Source organism: Danio aesculapii, chromosome 6, assembly GCF_903798145.1.
Source record: "Danio aesculapii chromosome 6, fDanAes4.1, whole genome shotgun sequence".
NCBI lineage: Eukaryota > Metazoa > Chordata > Actinopteri > Cypriniformes > Danionidae > Danio > Danio aesculapii.
In genome coordinates this window covers 32,839,685-32,857,774 of record NC_079440.1, presented here as the reverse complement: position 1 = coordinate 32,857,774, position 18,090 = coordinate 32,839,685, and the positions used below count along the sequence as shown (strand labels likewise).

Here is an 18,090-nt window from a genome sequence, read left to right as displayed (position 1 = left end):
CCTGGGGCTCAAACCAGCGACCTTCTTGCTGTGAGGTGATCGTGCTACCCACTGCACCACTGTGACACCCCTGTTGGATATAAACGATTATATTTTTTGAAGCTGGAAACCATTGACTTTCCATGTATTTGTTTTTCATACTATAGATGTCAATGGGTACCGGTTTTCAGCTTTCTTCAAATTATCTTCTTTTCTAACTCACAAATATTTTGAACCACTTGAGGGTAAGTAAATAGTGAGAACATTTGCATGTTTAGGTAAACAATCCACTTGAAAAGAAAGAGATACACGTGATAAACAAATGACAGGAACACAAAGAACTTTATTAAATTAAAACTGAGAATTCATACACACTTCTTAATTGGATTTATTGATTCTTTTAAGGCAACATCATCACTAGAGGGGGTTGTCGCAGCAGGGAGTTCCAGCAGATTGAATTGGAGTCATGTCTTTTTGGATCTCTTTTGGGGATTTCTTTACAAAATGAATTAATTAAACAGAGAAAGGCAGGCCTACCTGTGCTATATTTCACCCTGCACCAGTGGTTGAGGATCCCATTAATCTCCGTGCAATCCATGAATCTGTTTGTCACTCACTCCACTGACAGGAAAGATGGAGCATCAGACTTAATTAAATGCACACGATACACACTGAACATAAGGATAAGCTTATAAGGGAAATGTATGAGCAGTGTTTACATAGCAGGCTTCCCAAAATCACTGCACTCTTTCATAACACAGTGGAATGTGAGGAGCATGATTGATGGAAGATAAAGTACTCCCTGAACAGCTGCATTACCAATTAAGAAGACTAGATAGTAGGAGTTCTGTGATGAGATTTTACTCAGCTTTAAAATGTGGGGTTGATAAGATTATGCTTATACAGACCGAGCAAAAGCTATGTTGTCAAGTACTACAACTACGAAAACTTTGATGATGGTTTTAGAAAGCCAGATTTGAACATTTGTGAGGATTTACTCAGGGAAGCTGGAGAAGGTAAAATAGCATGATAACACTTACAGTAGCATGTTTAACATTGCTAGCATGAATGAAACATTTTAACATGCTATATGGATTAACGTGTCTCTAGCACATTCTACCACATGCCTAACATGTTTATAACATCATCTTTATTATTTTGGTCAGTCGAGTATGAATTTATGTTTCTAAAATCCGAGCAAACAATTCTGTGTTTAATAGACATCTAAACTTAGACAGCTTGGCTAAAACAAGGCTAAAAGGCTGTCAGTGAAAATCTCATAGCAGACTAAGAATAGGCCAAAACTAGACTAGTCGTCAAATAGACAGATTGAACAGACTTTATATGCGTAGTCATTCATTTCTGTTTATTTGATGACTAGTCTAGGTTTGGTCTATTCTTAGACGTCTCCCTGACAGCTCAAATTTACCCTTGTTTTAGCCAAGACGACTATGTTTAGACGTCTATTAGACATCTATTAAAATGAAAAAATGCTTGCTGGAATGGTTCTGGGATGTTTTACCACATGGCTAAAAAAAGCTGCTAGCATGCTTAACACATTTTAGCACAAATTAGCATTGTTAACATGTTTAAGTATTACTTTACATTACATTACATTAAGTATTACTATTTTGATAGTATGGTTGGCCAACTAAATAAACTGACATGCTACTAGCATGAATTAGCATGGGTAACATAGCTACTTTGTTGAATTAGCATGTTAAGAGCATTCTAAGTGCATAGTTGTGCTAATAACATGAATTATGTTGCCATATTTATTGTGATGCAAATACACTAAAAGATTAGTTTTGTAAAATATTAATATTTAAAAATTTACAATGAACGTTTTACTACAATTTATTTTAATGTTATTGTTGTGATAGCAAAAAACATTTTATAGTAAAGCAGCAATACTGCAAACAAAATATTAGTACTTACTTCACTAGATCAGTGGTCACCAAACTTGTTCCTGGAGGGCCGGTGTCCTGCAGATTTTAGCTCCAACCCTAATCAAACACACCTGAACAAGCTAATCATGGTCTTACTAGGTGTACTTGAAACATCCAGGCAGGTGTGTTGAGGCAAGTTGGAGCTAAATCCTGCAGGGACACCGGCCCTCCAGGACCGAGATTGGTGACCCCTGCACTAGATCATTAAGATCTTAACGAATTCAAATCCATTCTAACATGATTTGGTGCTTTAGAAATATTTCTTTTTAATGTTGATGTCAATGTAATGTCATTTAACAAGGGGTCTGTCTGATCTACACATCCGATATCATCAACAGAGAGATTTATTAAAATATTTATTTATAAATGGATTTCAGTTCAGTGCTGTTGGAAGAAACACCAGCTTGATAATAATCTTTTTTTGTGGTTTTAGTAAAAATCTTACTCTCCATGGAAATATCTTTGATGAGAGGTTTTATACCCATGTGCAGCTTTAAAGAGCAGGAACGATTACAGCAGCACTTTTGTCCTATTTTTAAACAAACTACAGTCTTTTTGTTTCTAGCGTTAAGATTTTCACCTCATTAATGTCCCAGATCTGATGCATTTTAATGAAGCCTGCTGTGATTCTATTTAAGGCCAGGAAAATTACAAGAGTGGACCAGAATTCATTTAACAGTTAACTTAACTCCAAATAAACTGTACACCATAAAAGAAAGGATTTTGCAAAGAATAATGGTTAATATAACATCTAGGATTACCGTGTGCAAAATAAATAGCACAGCACAGCCATCAAAACAACTCAGGAGCAAGTTTGTGACGCCACCTTCTGGACAAATAAGATAATCAAAACATTGAGCACTTTACAAACCTAAAGATTAGTCAGCAATTTATTTTGTTTTTTAAAATAAACAAAAATGTGTTCGTGAAAATTATATTTTATAACTATAATTATAAAAATATATAAATTATGTGATTATATATTTAAAGTGCATTGCATACTTTGAAGCACATTTTTCCTCCAAAAGGGAAGTATATACCATCAAACGTTTGTTGACCAGGTTATTTTGTAGACATATAACACAACAACAAACTTAATATCAATAGAAAACTTCAATAAACACTAAAACAGCAGGTCATTCAGAGGGGTGGTTCTTTTTTTCTAAAAGTGGACTTTTTGCAGTTATACGCCTCAGTTTTTATTTAACTATGAGATTTAAATACTGTATTTTAGTGTCTTTTTTTTCTGGATTAACTAGTCAGATGTCATCATAACTACACTTAAACAACAACATTAATAACAGCATTAAAACAAATTTATTACATCATATTATTAGGAAAAAATAGGAATCTGTTAAAGTTTTAAAGTAAAAAAAACTGTAGCCTACTGTCATTTATTAGACAAAAAAACAAACTGGCCAGCACATGCAACTGCCCTCAGTCACAATTTTACCATTTCAATAAGAAATACTAATTAAAACATAATAATAATAATAATAATAATAATAATAATAATAATAATAATAATAATAATACAATAATAATTGATTTCTGCAGAATTTTTCTAGCCTCTTTGGTTAAAAAAAGTCAATTTTAAAATCCCTGGATGTCAACAATAGCCTAAATATATTCATATTGATTTAATATGGTCCTCTTCTGGTGCTTCACACCTTTGTATTGCTCATTTTTATTTTAGAAATAAGGTCCAAGATTTAGAATAAAGTTACCTGTAAAATGTTTTCTGTTTAAAAACAAAACAGTAGTGAAAGAAGACTTCTCTTACATCAGATTATAGTCCCACCGAAGCAACAGCCGACAAATGATTCCGTTTTGGTCTTAAAGCCTTTTTCGATGGATTATTTTCATTATGTATGATAGCACAGCAGTCAAAATAGGACAAATGAGCTCATTGTATGGGACAAATTCTGGTCCTTTGTCAGTGAGGGGTGGGTCTTCCGAACCCCCCTGGCTACAGGCCTGATAAGTTAGAACATGTTTTATGCTTTTAGTAAACATGTTTTCATAGAATTTTGGCCGTAAAAGCGCACCTACAGGTGTTTAAGGCGCAGGTCAGATTTTCTCCAGATCATAATTTATTTTATTTATATTTATTTATGAATGATTATACCTGTCCAGTTTAATCTGGAATGCATCCCAGATCACCTTCTGAAGTAGATTGAGCGATCGGATATCTGATCAGAATAAAACGAATGAAGAGACCAAACAGCCTCATAAACACAGACGTGACGGGAATATATATTGAATACAAATATATTATACTAATTATATAATAAATATGTTATATAATATTAAATTACATAAAAATAATTAAAAGGACAAATGCTGGACCTTTTGGCCGTGGGGGGGTGGTTAGTAGCAAGTAACATGCTATTAGGTTATGTGACCGCTAGATGGCGTTCTTGGATAATAAGAAGCTTACCACCACGAGGAGTGGTCCTAGCCGGGTTCACTTTCTGTTTTAATGTCCCGCATCTGTCTTTAATTATATTCACCTGTCTCCATATTCTACTGCATCCCAGAATATTAAACAGCACCAAAAATGTAAAAATATATATTCAATATATTTAATGTTTTTGTCCACAGCCGACCGCAACTCGCCGTGACGAAGATTCCCGAGCCTGTGTGCTCCAATGAGATGTGCTCTCTTCAGCGCTCACCATGACAACGAGACTCACAGCAGTGACGTCGCATTGTAAACATTTGCATCTGCATTCCTATAAAGCTCGTCGGTTCTCTCTCAGTGTTGTCAGTTCGCTCGGTGTTGCTGTTTGTACTTGACCAAGGTGAGTTCAATACCTGACGGTACGAGTGGAGCCACGCCAATCTCACGAAGTCCGCTTCGTGAAGCTTCACTCGGGCCCGTCTGTGCTGTAGTTCCTTGCGGTTTGCGTACATAAACGCAATATCGCGAAGAATATTACGTGTTTGTTGCTCGAAATGTGCCGCCGAGCAACATTCCAGTGAATGCTGGCACGGACTGGCGCCCGGTCAGCTCGTGCACTCCCTGGGGCGAGGCGGCTTGTGAACCCTAGGCAGGGAGCAATACAAGCCCTGAGGACCCTCAGGGAAACACGGGAGGCCGGTAGTGGGACCCCGCTGCGAGGGTTATGGTGGGTGGGAGCAGCGAGGCCCACTCATCGTCTATTTTAAACTATAGTTTCAAACTTTAGTTTACTATAGTTTAAAATAGAAACCATGGTAACTGTATTGTTTTAACTGTGTCTGGCTGTTGTAATGTTTTGCTTTGTTTTTCAGCAGAGTTGTTGAGCAAAGAAGGACTACTGAAGACAACCGCGGGTTATATTCATGAGCGCGCGCATTATAATGTTTCCGTGCTGTTTTTTGAAACTTTATCTTGTTTATTAGATAAGTTTGCAGGTCAAACAAAATAAACTACACTCTTTCTAAACACCTGTCTCATGTTTTATTGGTCCTCCACACTGTCATATAAGTCTGTTGAATGCATTTGTATGTAACATGGTTTGACAATAAAGTAGTCTAACAAATAAATAGTTGTTATAAATGTACCTTCATTAGGCAACATTTGGTGTAGGTAATAAAAAGTTAATCGAACATTTCCTAACACATAATAGTAATGTTATGGTTGTTACAAAACAGTTTTTACTATTATTCTGTATGTTTAAAACCAGCAGAATATATATTTACATGTCATAAATTTACTGTTATTCAAAAATTTGCTTTATAAAAAATGTCCTAAGACAAGAAAGGGTATTTTTTTGGTTTTATGTCAAACTACTGTAGGTTTTAGGTTGACTAATATTATGATATAGGTAGCCTATACCTGCTGTAGAGTCAGACTTATTTTAATGACCCAAATCAAGTAAAATGTCTCAAGTACTTTAGCATGCAAAAGTTAAATTTAATTTATGAAAGTCAATATTAATATATGAATGATTATACCTGTCCAATTTCATCTGGAATGTATCCCAGATCACCTTCTGAAGTGGTTTGAGCGATCGGATTTATATCCGATTAGAATAAAACGAATGAAGTGACCAAACAGCCTTAAAAACAGACGTGACCAGATTATACAGGACGATTCGGGAGCACAAGCTCTGGTGTGACCGCAGTTTATATCGCTTTGAACAAAATCGTTTGCCAAATTACTAAATGCAAATGTAATTTACATGACTTTTCCAAAATCTTGTGGGTTTTTCTGTTTTCCCAAAACTTTTCCAGGCACGGAAAATGCCATGTCAAAATTCCATGACTTTTCCAGGTTTTCCATGACCGTATGAACCCTGATTATTGTATGTTTTCCAGAAATAGCTGGATAATTATAATCATGAGCATTTATGACAGTTAATTTCTTAAAAGAGCTGCACTTTCAGGGTTTAATTCTTTTATCTTCATAAGAGAGAGGTAACACTGCAGGTGTTTTTACAGACAGCATATAAAAATGATATTCGTCTACATATTGAAAAGTACGATTAATAATTAATATTAATAATTTTAATAGAATAACAGCACAAGGGACAATGACAACTGCAACAAAAGTGGATCAAAAAGTGACAATTTTTAAGTAAATAACTTTAAAGAATCAGGTAACAGAAACAAAATCAGCCAAAATTTCCATTCTACTGTACGTCAAAAAAAAAAAGAAAACACTTACAGTAAGTGCTATTCGTTTTACGCTTGATAAAATACATTAAAAAGCAGGGAGCATTTTTTATTTCCTTCAAGGAAAAGTACTATAAAATAAGTTACAGTACAGTGAATTTGTCTAAACTGACTTTGTTCCCGTCTTCCAGCCTTAAGTAAGCGTAGACAACGAAATATCCGAAGTACAATGTACAGGAGTAAAAAGATGATCTGCTCTTTTATAAAACACTCATTCCCCACTTTAAACAAGCAGGAAACATTTAGCCAAGATGTCAATAATTACATAAAATATAGGTGTATGTGTTCATTAGTACTATTGCACGCACGCACGCACACACGCTCACTATCACGCACAACCACACACACACACGCTCGTTTTGTACAGCAATCTGTTGTTCAAAAGTTGCATATCAAATAAGTTTTCATCTTTGTGTTGAAATAACTACACTTTTGTTCTATAATTACTTCATGGGCATGAATATAAAACACAGACAGATTCTTCATATTTGATGGTGTGGCATTCACACGTCGTCAGCTGGCAGAGACGGGATGTTGAATCTTGGTCTTGTAAAGAAAGCCATCTTCTCCCTGCATCACAAAAGAGGAAAACAACGAACCCCTAAAATGTATTAGTATCTATTTTCATTCTTCCAGAATATAGTTCTTAGCTGTCAGCATCTATTCCATTCTACTTCTAGTACCAGATATTAGTAATTATAACACATAGGTGCCCATTCTTTTTCAAATATACTAGACACACTGGTGCTCATTCATTAAAATACTAGTAGCTATTTAATAATTAGATGGCACTTATTCCAATATTGACAAGTACTCAGTAGTGACACAGTAGTGAGATTTATTTATTTATTATTTTATAAATTTTTAAAAGCACAATTATGAATTATTAGGCCCCTAAAGTAAGTCTCTGATGTCCCAAGAGTGTGTATTTAACGTTTCAGCTCAAAATACCCAACAAATAATATTTTATAACTCTTTAAAACTGCCTCCTTTAAGCTTTGATCCATTTTGGTGTCTGTCACTTTAAATCAAATGAGATGGTGCATGGACAATGCATAACCATAGCAGCAGATTCAAAACAGAACTAATGTTGTCCCTGTGAAAAACTGAAAATGTCAAAAGACGGTCATCTATGGAGACTATAGTGTTCATTTGCGCATCCTAAAACTTCACATTTACAGTGCATCCGGAAAGTATTCATAGCGCTTCACTTTTTCCACAATTTATGTTACAGCCTTATTACAAAAAGGATTTACTTCATTCATTTCCTCAAAATTTTACATACGATACCCCATAATGACAATGTGAAAAAATATTTATTGAAATTGTTGCAAATTTATTAAAAAAAAAAAAAAAAAAAAAAAAATCACATGTTCAAAAGTGTTCACAGCCTTTGCCGTGAAGCTCTAAATTGAGCTCAGGTACATTCTGTATCCACTGATCATTCTTGAGATGTTTCAGCAGCTTAATTGGAGTTCAACTGTGGTAAATTCAGTTGATTGGACATGATTTGAAAAGGCATACACCTGTCTATATAAGGTCCCAGGGTTGACAAAGCACAAACCAAGCATGAAGACAAAGGAATTGTCTGTAGACCTCAGAGACAGGATTGTCTTGAGGCACAAGGCTGGGGAAGGTTACAGAAAAATTTCTGCGTCTCTGTAAGTTCCAAGGAGCACAGTGGCCTCCATCATCCTTAAGTGGAAGATGTTTGGAGCCACTAGGACTCTTCCTAGAGTTGGCCGGCCATCTAAGCTGAGTGATTGGGGGAGAAGGGCCATAAGCCTGATTTATACTTCTGCGTCAAGCGGACGCGTATGCTACTCGTCCCCTCGCCGTGGCCGTTGGCGTCGCTGATGTGCACCTCTAAAAAAATGTGACGCGTACCGTAGCGCAAGCTCTGTGATTGGTCAGCTTGATAGCGCTGACGAGTATGAGAGGAGGTGAGAGCCACGCGAGCATGATGCAGTGGGTGTTTACAAGTGTGGAGTCCTGTGAAGGAGCTCCGAATGGAGACTGCTGTTTTGTGTTTACCTTATGATTAAAGTTGTTGCACGTCCGCCGGTTCCAGCCTCAAAATAAGCGAGTTTGAGCCACTTGTACATTAAGGAAGCGTTCAGAAAAAACAAAACACCAGCGAAGGAACTCGACACAGAGAAACATAGACACCTACTGCCAGCTAGCATTTTGCAAGTATATTGCAGAGCAACAGAAACAGCGCGCAGAAGTATAAATGCACGGCTACGTGCAAGGCTTGTGCCGTAGGTCACACCGATCACTTGATGCAGAAGTATAAACCAGGCTTTAGTCAGGGAGGTGATCAATAACCTGATGATCACTCTGTCTGAGCTCCGGTGTTCTTCTCTGGAGAGAGGGGAACCTTATAGAAGGACAACCAACTGTGCAGCAATCCACCAATCAGGCCTGTGTGGGGGCCCGACGGAAGCCACTTCCAACTTGGAATTTGTTAAAAAAGGCATGTGAAGGACTCTCAGACCATAAGAAACAAAATTCTCTGGTCTGATGAGACTAAAATTGAACTCTTTGGAGTGAATGCCAGGTGTTATCTTTGGAGAAAACCAGGCACCACTCATCACCTGGCTAAATCCATCCATACAGATGGTGGTGGCAGCATCATGCTGTGGGGATGTTTTTCAGCAGCAGGAACTGGAAGACTAGTCAGGATAGAGGGAAAGATGAATGCAGCAATGTACAGAGACATCCTGAATGAAAACCTGCTTCAGAGTGCTCTTGACCTCAGACTGGGGCGACGGTTCATCTTCCAGCAGGACAGTGACCCAAAGCACACCGCCAAATCATCAATAGAGTGGCTTCACAACAACTCGGTGAATGTCCTTGAGTGGCCCAGCCAGAGCCCAGACCTAAATCTTATTGAATATCTCTAGTGAGATCTGAAAATGGCTGTACACCGTCACTTCCCATCCAACCTGAGCTTGAGAGGTACTGCAATGAGGAATGGGCAAAAATTCCCAAAGACAGGTGTGCCAAACTTGTGGCATCATATTCAAATATATAGTTGAGGCTGTAACTGCTGCCAAAGGTGCATCAACAATGTATTGAGCAAAGGCTGTGAATACTTATGTACATGTGAATTTTCAGTTGTTGTTTTTTTAATAAATTTGCAACAATTTCAAAAAATCTTTTCACATTGTCATTATGGGGTATTGTGTGTAGAATTTTGAGGAAATAAATGAATTTAACCCATTTTGGAATAAGGCTGTAACATAAAAAACACTGCACTGTATAATCCTCCAAGTCTCTGACTTTATCTTTAGCTGGTACAGTGTGAAAACACTAATAGCGAATGACTGCTTCTCACTCAGGGCTGTTTATGTTAATAAGGGAAAACACTAATAGTTAATAATCAGTGAGGCTTTCCCCCTCTGACCACATGTACAAAAGGAGAACGTCAACTAAAGTGTTTCTGTAGACTGTTTTATCAAGAGTAATTAAAAAAGATTGAATTTATTCACTTTTACTGTTAGAAGCTGGCTATATTAGTACACAGCTGCAACAACAGTGTTTAAAGGTTCAGGACACCATGGAACCCTTTTTTTGAGATTTTAACAGATTTGTGTGAGTTGAGCATCATTTAAGACAATGTTAACTCATGTTAGCTTTAATTGTGGGGAAAACTGGATAACTTGGAGCTTTTGTCAGCTAATTTCATCTTCCGGGTTTAAAATCATTATTGAGGCGGGATCAAAACTGGTGACGTAGTGCGCATCTGCTAGTGGAGTGATGACATGTCGATTTCTCATTATTATTCATAGCTGAGTTTTCTTATCTTATGAGAAGACCCTGCTTCTTAATTATTCATGACTGCACGAGCATTCCGATGACAGACCACAGACCCGCCAGGTGATGAGACCGCGGCCGCACATGACACGCAGTATTTAGCCATTTTCTTTTATGTGAAGCTGCTTTGACACAATCTATATTGTATAAGCACTATACAAATAAAGGTGAATTGAATTGAATTGTGTAGGCTTGTGTGTGTTTGTTTTCATAATCCGCGGAGTTTGTTGCATGGCTTTCTTTGAGATGCTGTCAGGGCTGTTACAGCCAACCTGTTTGTGTGCAGCAAGCATATTTGTCAGAAGAGCGGTATGAGAATTGGAGATGGCAGACTTTGTCTTTTATCAGTTGAGTTCGTTACCAGAGACATCGCTGTGCTGCCGTGTTCGCACATGTTTAAAATCCTTCAGATTACCGGCAGGGCTAATGGTTGGAATAGACAGGGCAAAAGACCTGCTATCCACATTGTCTGCATTCAGACCCAGGGATTTAGGAGTCCTACTAATTTATAGTGTTTATAAACAAGATTATCTTTATAATGATATAAGAAATTGTGGATATATATTATATGAAATTACGAATAACCTAACGTATATGTAAGAGGCATTAAATTACTTACTGTTTATTTCTTTGCATTTTAACTTTGTAAACAAAAAAAAAAATCATGCGTCTCCTCACATTTTGAATCAGATTTTTTTTAATCTTGATCTGGTGAGCCAAATGACAAAAGCCCTTCTTTTCCCCCCTGCTTTAATACTAGCACTTATTTATTAGAGACTAGTACTTCACTAGTGACTAAAAATTATTACAATATGTTACTATATCTTCAAATCTTTTGATAAAACTGATTTCTACAGTGATCTGTCATTGAGATATTATTTATTCAGATAAAAATAACAACAAGAAAATAGATACTAGTATGTTTTATGGCATAATTGTTAAATCAATTTAGAACTCAATCGATATAATAACAGTGCTTTGCTGCCCAAAGGTTTTTTATATTAATACACTTTACAACATTTTTGCAGATAAAACAAATTACTTTTTTTTTGGCCAGTACTGACATTCAGAAATCAGGGCAGCCAATGGAGAATGATGCCAATTTTTTGGCCAATTTTCATACCACGTTATGAATAAAATCTGACAGTTAAGTAATTAGATGTGATAGAGAAAATTATTGAAAACCAAAAGCCTGTCCAATCAGTGCACTGTAATACAGTATAGACATAGTGTTTACATTTTTGACATTTATCAAATGTAATAACAAGCAAAATAACTGTTTCACCAAAAAAATGGACTAAAATTTAAGTATAAGCTGTGTGTGAACCCATTCGGTAGTGTTTTGACATATTATTTAGTAGTTTTAAATAAATAACAAAAGTAAAACATATGTCCATAATAGCTGACACACTGCTGAACACTTTACAGTTGCTGGACTCACTTGAATGTCTGCACAGGAAGGGGCTCTTTGTGGCTCTGGCCCCTCATTTGTAAGACCTCTTTTGAAGCCTTTCTCAACCTCCTCTCAGCAGCCTCCTCCTGCCTCTGCTCCTGCCTCGTCTGCTTCGACTGCACAAGGGAAACACAGCAAAAGAAAGGCATTAACATTAGAATTTGCAATTAACAATGACTTGCTCGTGCTCTTTCCATCTTTATCTTCATTTACTCAGGACCATCATTGTGTTAATTGTATGTTATGATTATTTCCACAGGTTTTCGCTTAGGAGATCTGGTTAATTTGTGTTTTAGTAAAACACTTTGACCTTAATTTCATTAGAATTAAAGTTTGCTATGGTAAATGGCTAAGTGAAATAAAATGGCAAATGCCTTAGTTTAATTACATGCAATTTGCATATGAATAAAGGGTTAGACACTTGACAATAGCCAAACACTAGATAATGAAATGTTCATTATGTTGATAAACACTGTTCATTTTTTCCTAATTCATATTCCCTCATAATACACTTATACCATTTATAACAAATACATAAACGACTTATAGATTTTTAATGTCTTAAAATTGCTAATATTTTACAAACATTGTGGACAAGAGATTTAATATAAAGAATACTTTTATTAAGCAAAGATGAACTAAACTGATCAAAAGTTACTTTTTACATGGTTATAAAAAAACAAAACAAAAAACTTAAATAGTAGTCGAATTCTCCAATTCACAATATCTATCTATCTATCTATCTATCTATCTATCTATCTATCTATCTATCTATCTATCTATCTATCTGTCTGTCTGTCTGTCTGTCTGTCTGTCTGTCTGTCTGTCTGTCTGTCTGTCTGTCTGTCTGTCTGTCTGTCTGTCTGTCTGTCTGTCTGTCTGTCTGTCTGTCTGTCTGTCTGTCTGTCTGTCTGTCTGTCTGTCTGTCTGTCTGTCTGTCTGTCTGTATGTATAGGTGACCTTAAAAGAATAAAAGGAAACCTTATCATTGAGGACAAAACTGAAGATTGTTCATCATTTTAACTTCTTGTAATAATTCATTAAAATGCAGTGATAATTTTGTGTGCTATGATCCAAGAATTTTCATCCCATGAAAATAGGATTCCTTCACATCCCTAATGTTCACCAATGTTTCACTAGATTAATGTATTGCAAAATGAATAATTCATTGAATTTATAAAGTGGCCAGAGAAATGTGCTTGACCTGTCTCTGGGCCTCCCGCAGCAGATTTCTGAAGCGTTCGTCCCGTAGGGCCCAGTGTGGGAGGTCAGCGGGGCCACGGGGGCCTTGCATGGGCTCCTCCAGCCTCAGTTTAAGCTCCCTCAGAGCTGCCAGCTCCTCGCTCAGCTGCCTCTGTCGCGTCCGGCAGGCCTGGAGGTCCAGCTCCAGGTCCAGAGAGGTGCGAGTGGGCTGCTCTGCCAGAGACGAGCGGTGAGACTGCTGGAGGAACACACACTGTCAACACACAACTACATCCAACACTACACAATACACACACACACAGCATCATTCCAACCTGTTTATAGCGCAGAGTTCGTCGCTCCAGAGTGTTTCTGATGAAGGGGGATTTCTTTGGTAGAGTAGAGCTGTCGCTGTCACTTCTGTACAACTGTGAAAGAGAACACAAAGACAGTTGGGACACAGTGATGTATAGCTGCTGTTTTACTGGGAATTTTACAGCAATTTACAACAATGTGAAATACACAAAGTTGATTTAATTATCATTTTTTTATTTCATTTTCTTTTAATGATTTATAGTGTTTAGAGTTCACAACTTTATATTTATCTATAAAAAAGTTATTTGAATTATTAATTCATTTAGTTTGAGTCTCACAATTATTTTATTCATCTTTTTTATTTACTAATATATTGATAAACAAATATATTTATTACGTGGTCATACTTAAAGGCTTTTTTTAAAGATTTATTTTTGGCCTTTTTACCTTTATGAGATAGGACAGTATTTATACAGGAAGCGAAGTTGGAGAGGGGGGGGGGGAGGCTAGGGACATGTCCTTGAGCTGGGATTTGAACTCGGGATGCCCTGACGTGCTACTGCACCATATGTTGACGAGCTAACCATTAGGCTATTGCGCCGACCTTTAAAGATTTTTTTAAACAAATATTAAGTTAAATATTAAATATTAAATAGTTAAATATTAAGTGAAAAAAATTACTATTAAATTAAAATGAAACAAATTAAGTTAAATAGAATTAAATTATTAATACAACTGAAATTTGATTCATAAAAATATATTTTTTAAATACTAAATATTTAACTACATTCTTTAAATGATTTATAAAACATCTTTTTAAATTAGGATTCATTTTGTATTGACATTTTTGCAGTTAATATTTAGTTTTTTTCCTTTCAATTCATATTTTTTAGTACACTAACTTATTGCACAGTATTCATATAACTTAATACAGTACATAAGTTCTAATATAATATAATATAATATAATATAATATAATATAATATAATATAATATAATATAATATAATATAATATAATATAATATAATATAATATAATATAATATAATACAATATTAATTATTATTTTAATCATATATTTAAGATCATATATTTAATAGTTTAAATTAATTTATTTAATAGATAAAATGCACAACTGCTTGTAATTGATCAGGCATTACTGTAATAATAACACAGACAAATAACACAGAAAATATTGTGTATCACAAACCAGCAGTGTATGAAGTGTGTGTTTGTACTCACCCTACAGACATACTGACTGCGGGCTCCAGGTGAAAAGGTCTGAGATCTGACTATTGTGCTGCTGCGCATAAAGGGTGAGCTGTGACCCCAGCGGCCGGTCCTCTCCTTCGGCCGCATCCGCATCGGCTCAGCAAACACACCTTCTGTGTTGGTCGCCTTGTCCACCTTGAAGAAACACACACACACAGGTGAAATTTGACATGATCTACTTCATAATTTGTTTCTCTTAAAAGTGTAAGGTGATTTGTGAAGCATTAACCAATCAAAATTCAGAGAAAATACTTAAGATTTATCACAAAAATAGATTTATTTAAACATTATGATTTTAATATGTCCTTTCAAGTTCATTCGTTATGTCGATAAAGTTTTTTTTCACACTAAAAAACATATAAAGGCTGATAAACTATTTACACACCTAATCCTGACCCTTTTTGTGAAAAGGCATTAGTTTTGGGTCCTTTTGAAGCTTGTCAGCAAATGATGATTTCGAATGGCTAACATCATTGCATCAGCGCACTTTTGAGAGTATTACACTGCAGCATGTGTTTTCTGAAAATATTTTCCATACATGAGTGTCATTTACAGACAAAGCATCATGAAATTATTTATTTATTTATCGCTCCATTACACAGTGCCTCATTTACAAAACCATCTGCAATGAAACGCTCTGGAATAAAGCATGTAATCCTCCAAAATGATCCGTGACATGCTTCAAAATGAACCATCTGCTTGTTCCTGATAACATTCTCCTCCTGTATAAACCAGATGCCTCAACGCAAAAGTTATTTTCCTCAGCCGCCTGGTGGACTGAAGTGAGAAACTGAAGGTGGTATTTACTGTACACAGAAGCGCTGAATAAAATTGCTTCCGTTTGCTTTTGATACTAGGCAACATTTGTTTCCGGTGTAGACATGTGTCAGTCACTGGACAACATTCACCCAAAAATGAAAATATCATCAATTAATTTTCATCACTTGTTCCAAAACGGTTTATTATTATTATTATTATTATTATTATTATTATTATAACCTTTATTTTACCAGGAAAAGCACATTGAGATTATAAATCTCTTTTACAAGAGCATCCTGGCCAAGATTAGGCAGTATACAGGTCACATGGGTTTAACAAACAAACAAAAAACAAATAACAGGTAACATTTATCCATCAAAGCACACATACAACGACAGGTAAAAACTATTCAGAACATCTACAGGTCAATGTTTCAAACTGCAAATCATTCAAAATCTTTTTAAAAGCATGTAGTGAAACCAACTCTGCAACTTTGTTTAGAGGTTATTCCATGCAAAAGATGCTGCGTATTTAAAAGCCTTTATTCCCATTTCAGTGCGCACCACTGGTACAGACAATAAATAAACTTCGTGAGAGCAAAGGCTATAGCTATAGCTCAAGTTTAGAGGTATGAGGCGAGTAAACCCAGAATAGATTTATAAAGATAAAGATATGCCAATGCTTGAGCTTACGAGTGGACAAAGCAGACCATCTTACTCCAATGTACAACACACAATGATGAATGAAGGATTTATGATTTGTTATAAACCTCAGTGTACCATGGTAAACGGTGTCTAACGGTTTGAACACAAAAGAAGAAATTTTATTTCTTTTATTCTCCCGAACTTGAAAATATAATTGGATGAATCGTAAAGATGCTGGATTAAGATTGTGTGGGGGGTCAATCAAGATTGCTATCTTTTTTCAATTAATCATGCAGCTCTACTGTGACGCTTCATACGGTTCTCTAAAAAAAACAAAAGAAACTGTTGACTACACATTTTTCTTAACTACAGTTTGGAAAAATATTAAAGCTTAGTTTTGCTCGATCCTGGTTGACGGCATTAGGAGAATACAGGCTGTCATAGATATCGATAGTTGTGTAAATATTATAATACTAACAGTTGTGTCTGAATTATGATTAATTGATAGAAAGGTACTGTATGTAATGGATTACAAAGTTATCTGACATTATCAAGATGATTTTTTCTGACACAGTTAAACCCAGAGTTCTTTTGATGTTTTATGACCATTTTCCTAACCATAGCAAATACACTGTGATAACGCGAGACTTTTTGGTTTGACAGTATGAGAAAAGATTAAGGCAACTTTGATTTCACATACTATGACCTTTAAATTCATACAGTTTCTTTGACTTCACATACACTTCACAGTACCTTTATAATTGGGTTTCTCTCGGCAGGCTGGAGACAGCGCCTCCCGGAGGTCATGCAGATCCCTTCACCACAGAGACTCTCAGGACAAGGTATGACGAACGCTGTACTGTTACTGCAACCGCTGTCCACCGACTCAGCCTGCCAACTCCTACAACACACACAGCGGTTACAGCACACACACACATACAACACAAAAAAAAGTAACTCGTTTATAGTGTGCACCTTTCAGAAACCGCCTCTCCCGGCTCTTCTTTCCTCTCCAGTTCCTCTTCACTCCTCTGTAACTCTTTCTTCATCTCCTCCAAATGACTCACCACAGACACCTACACAACCACCAGCAGCAGAGAGAAGATGCTGTTATATCATCTTGTTAAAGTTTTAACTGAAAAGTCAATAATTTTGTAGTTGTTTTAAGAAATCAGTCAATTAATTTCTCATATAGTGTATAAATTTGTAGAACCATCAACAAATGTTTGGTTTGTTCAGGAAATTTCTATGAAGATTTGAATACATTATTAATTTGTGTGTGTGTGTGTGTGTGTGTGTGTTTTACATTAAATTGGCATGTCATTGGATAAATATTCGTTTCTTTATGATAAATTGCTTGTGCTCTGCATTTGAGTTACTTTATGGATGCTTCTTTTTTGTGGCAAACCAATTTATAAACCTTAGACAACTGCTCTCATGAAAAACTAGGTGAGTGTAAAAACTGGTTCATTTCATTTGTGGCCATAATTTAAGAACAGCGTGAGAACAAATAACTTGGAAACAGATTCTCTGCATGTCATGAGCATGGCTAAAAAATAGATATTTTTAATGAACTTTCTTTAATTTAAGACACAACTGCAGCCAGCAAGACAAATAACAGCAAAATTGATTAGTTTACCATATGAAGGGAATATCCCAGAATGAGTGGGCAAAAACCTGCACACTTGCTTGTGTGTCTAAAACATTTTTCGCTGGACTGCTTTACGACCTCTGATATCTGAAGGATGGTGTTTTGACAGGGTAAAAAGGATATTTACTTACAGTACCACCAAAAAAATGTAACCAAAGTAAGATTTTCATTATTACCCTTTCATTAATACCCCAAAATGACCTCCACTTGTTTCAAAACTGCTTGAACACAAAAGAAGATATTTTAAAATATGCTGGAAAGCAGCAGCCACTGCCTTCTGGAGTATTTTTTGTTCCTACTATGGATGCCAATGGCTGCCGGTCTGGAACATTTTTAGAATATCCTTTTTGTGTGTTTAACAAAAGAGAAATTCATAAAAGTTTAAAATCACTTAAATATGAGTAC

General features: G+C 35.9%; 1 protein-coding gene across 4 annotated transcripts in view; it reads right to left on the bottom strand.

Moving 5' to 3' along the window:
• Nucleotides 1-6,407: 6,407 nt before the first annotated feature.
• wwc3 (WWC family member 3) overlaps nucleotides 6,408-18,090 on the bottom strand; it is a 100,817-nt gene continuing 89,134 nt past the window's right edge. For 2 of the 4 annotated variants that reach the window (XM_056460013.1, XM_056460014.1), the window contains exons 17-23: nucleotides 17,010-17,110; nucleotides 16,788-16,935; nucleotides 14,602-14,766; nucleotides 13,380-13,472; nucleotides 13,067-13,303; nucleotides 11,851-11,978; nucleotides 6,408-7,160 (exon numbers count right to left, since the gene is read on the bottom strand). In XM_056460013.1, coding sequence (XP_056315988.1) covers nucleotides 7,094-7,160; nucleotides 11,851-11,978; nucleotides 13,067-13,303; nucleotides 13,380-13,472; nucleotides 14,602-14,766; nucleotides 16,788-16,935; nucleotides 17,010-17,110 — 939 coding nt within the window. In that variant the 3' untranslated portion in view covers nucleotides 6,408-7,093. The remainder of the gene's footprint in view (nucleotides 7,161-11,850; nucleotides 11,979-13,066; nucleotides 13,304-13,379; nucleotides 13,473-14,601; nucleotides 14,767-16,787; nucleotides 16,936-17,009; nucleotides 17,111-18,090) is intronic. The other 2 variants (XM_056460015.1, XM_056460016.1) reach the window with 1 other exon arrangement.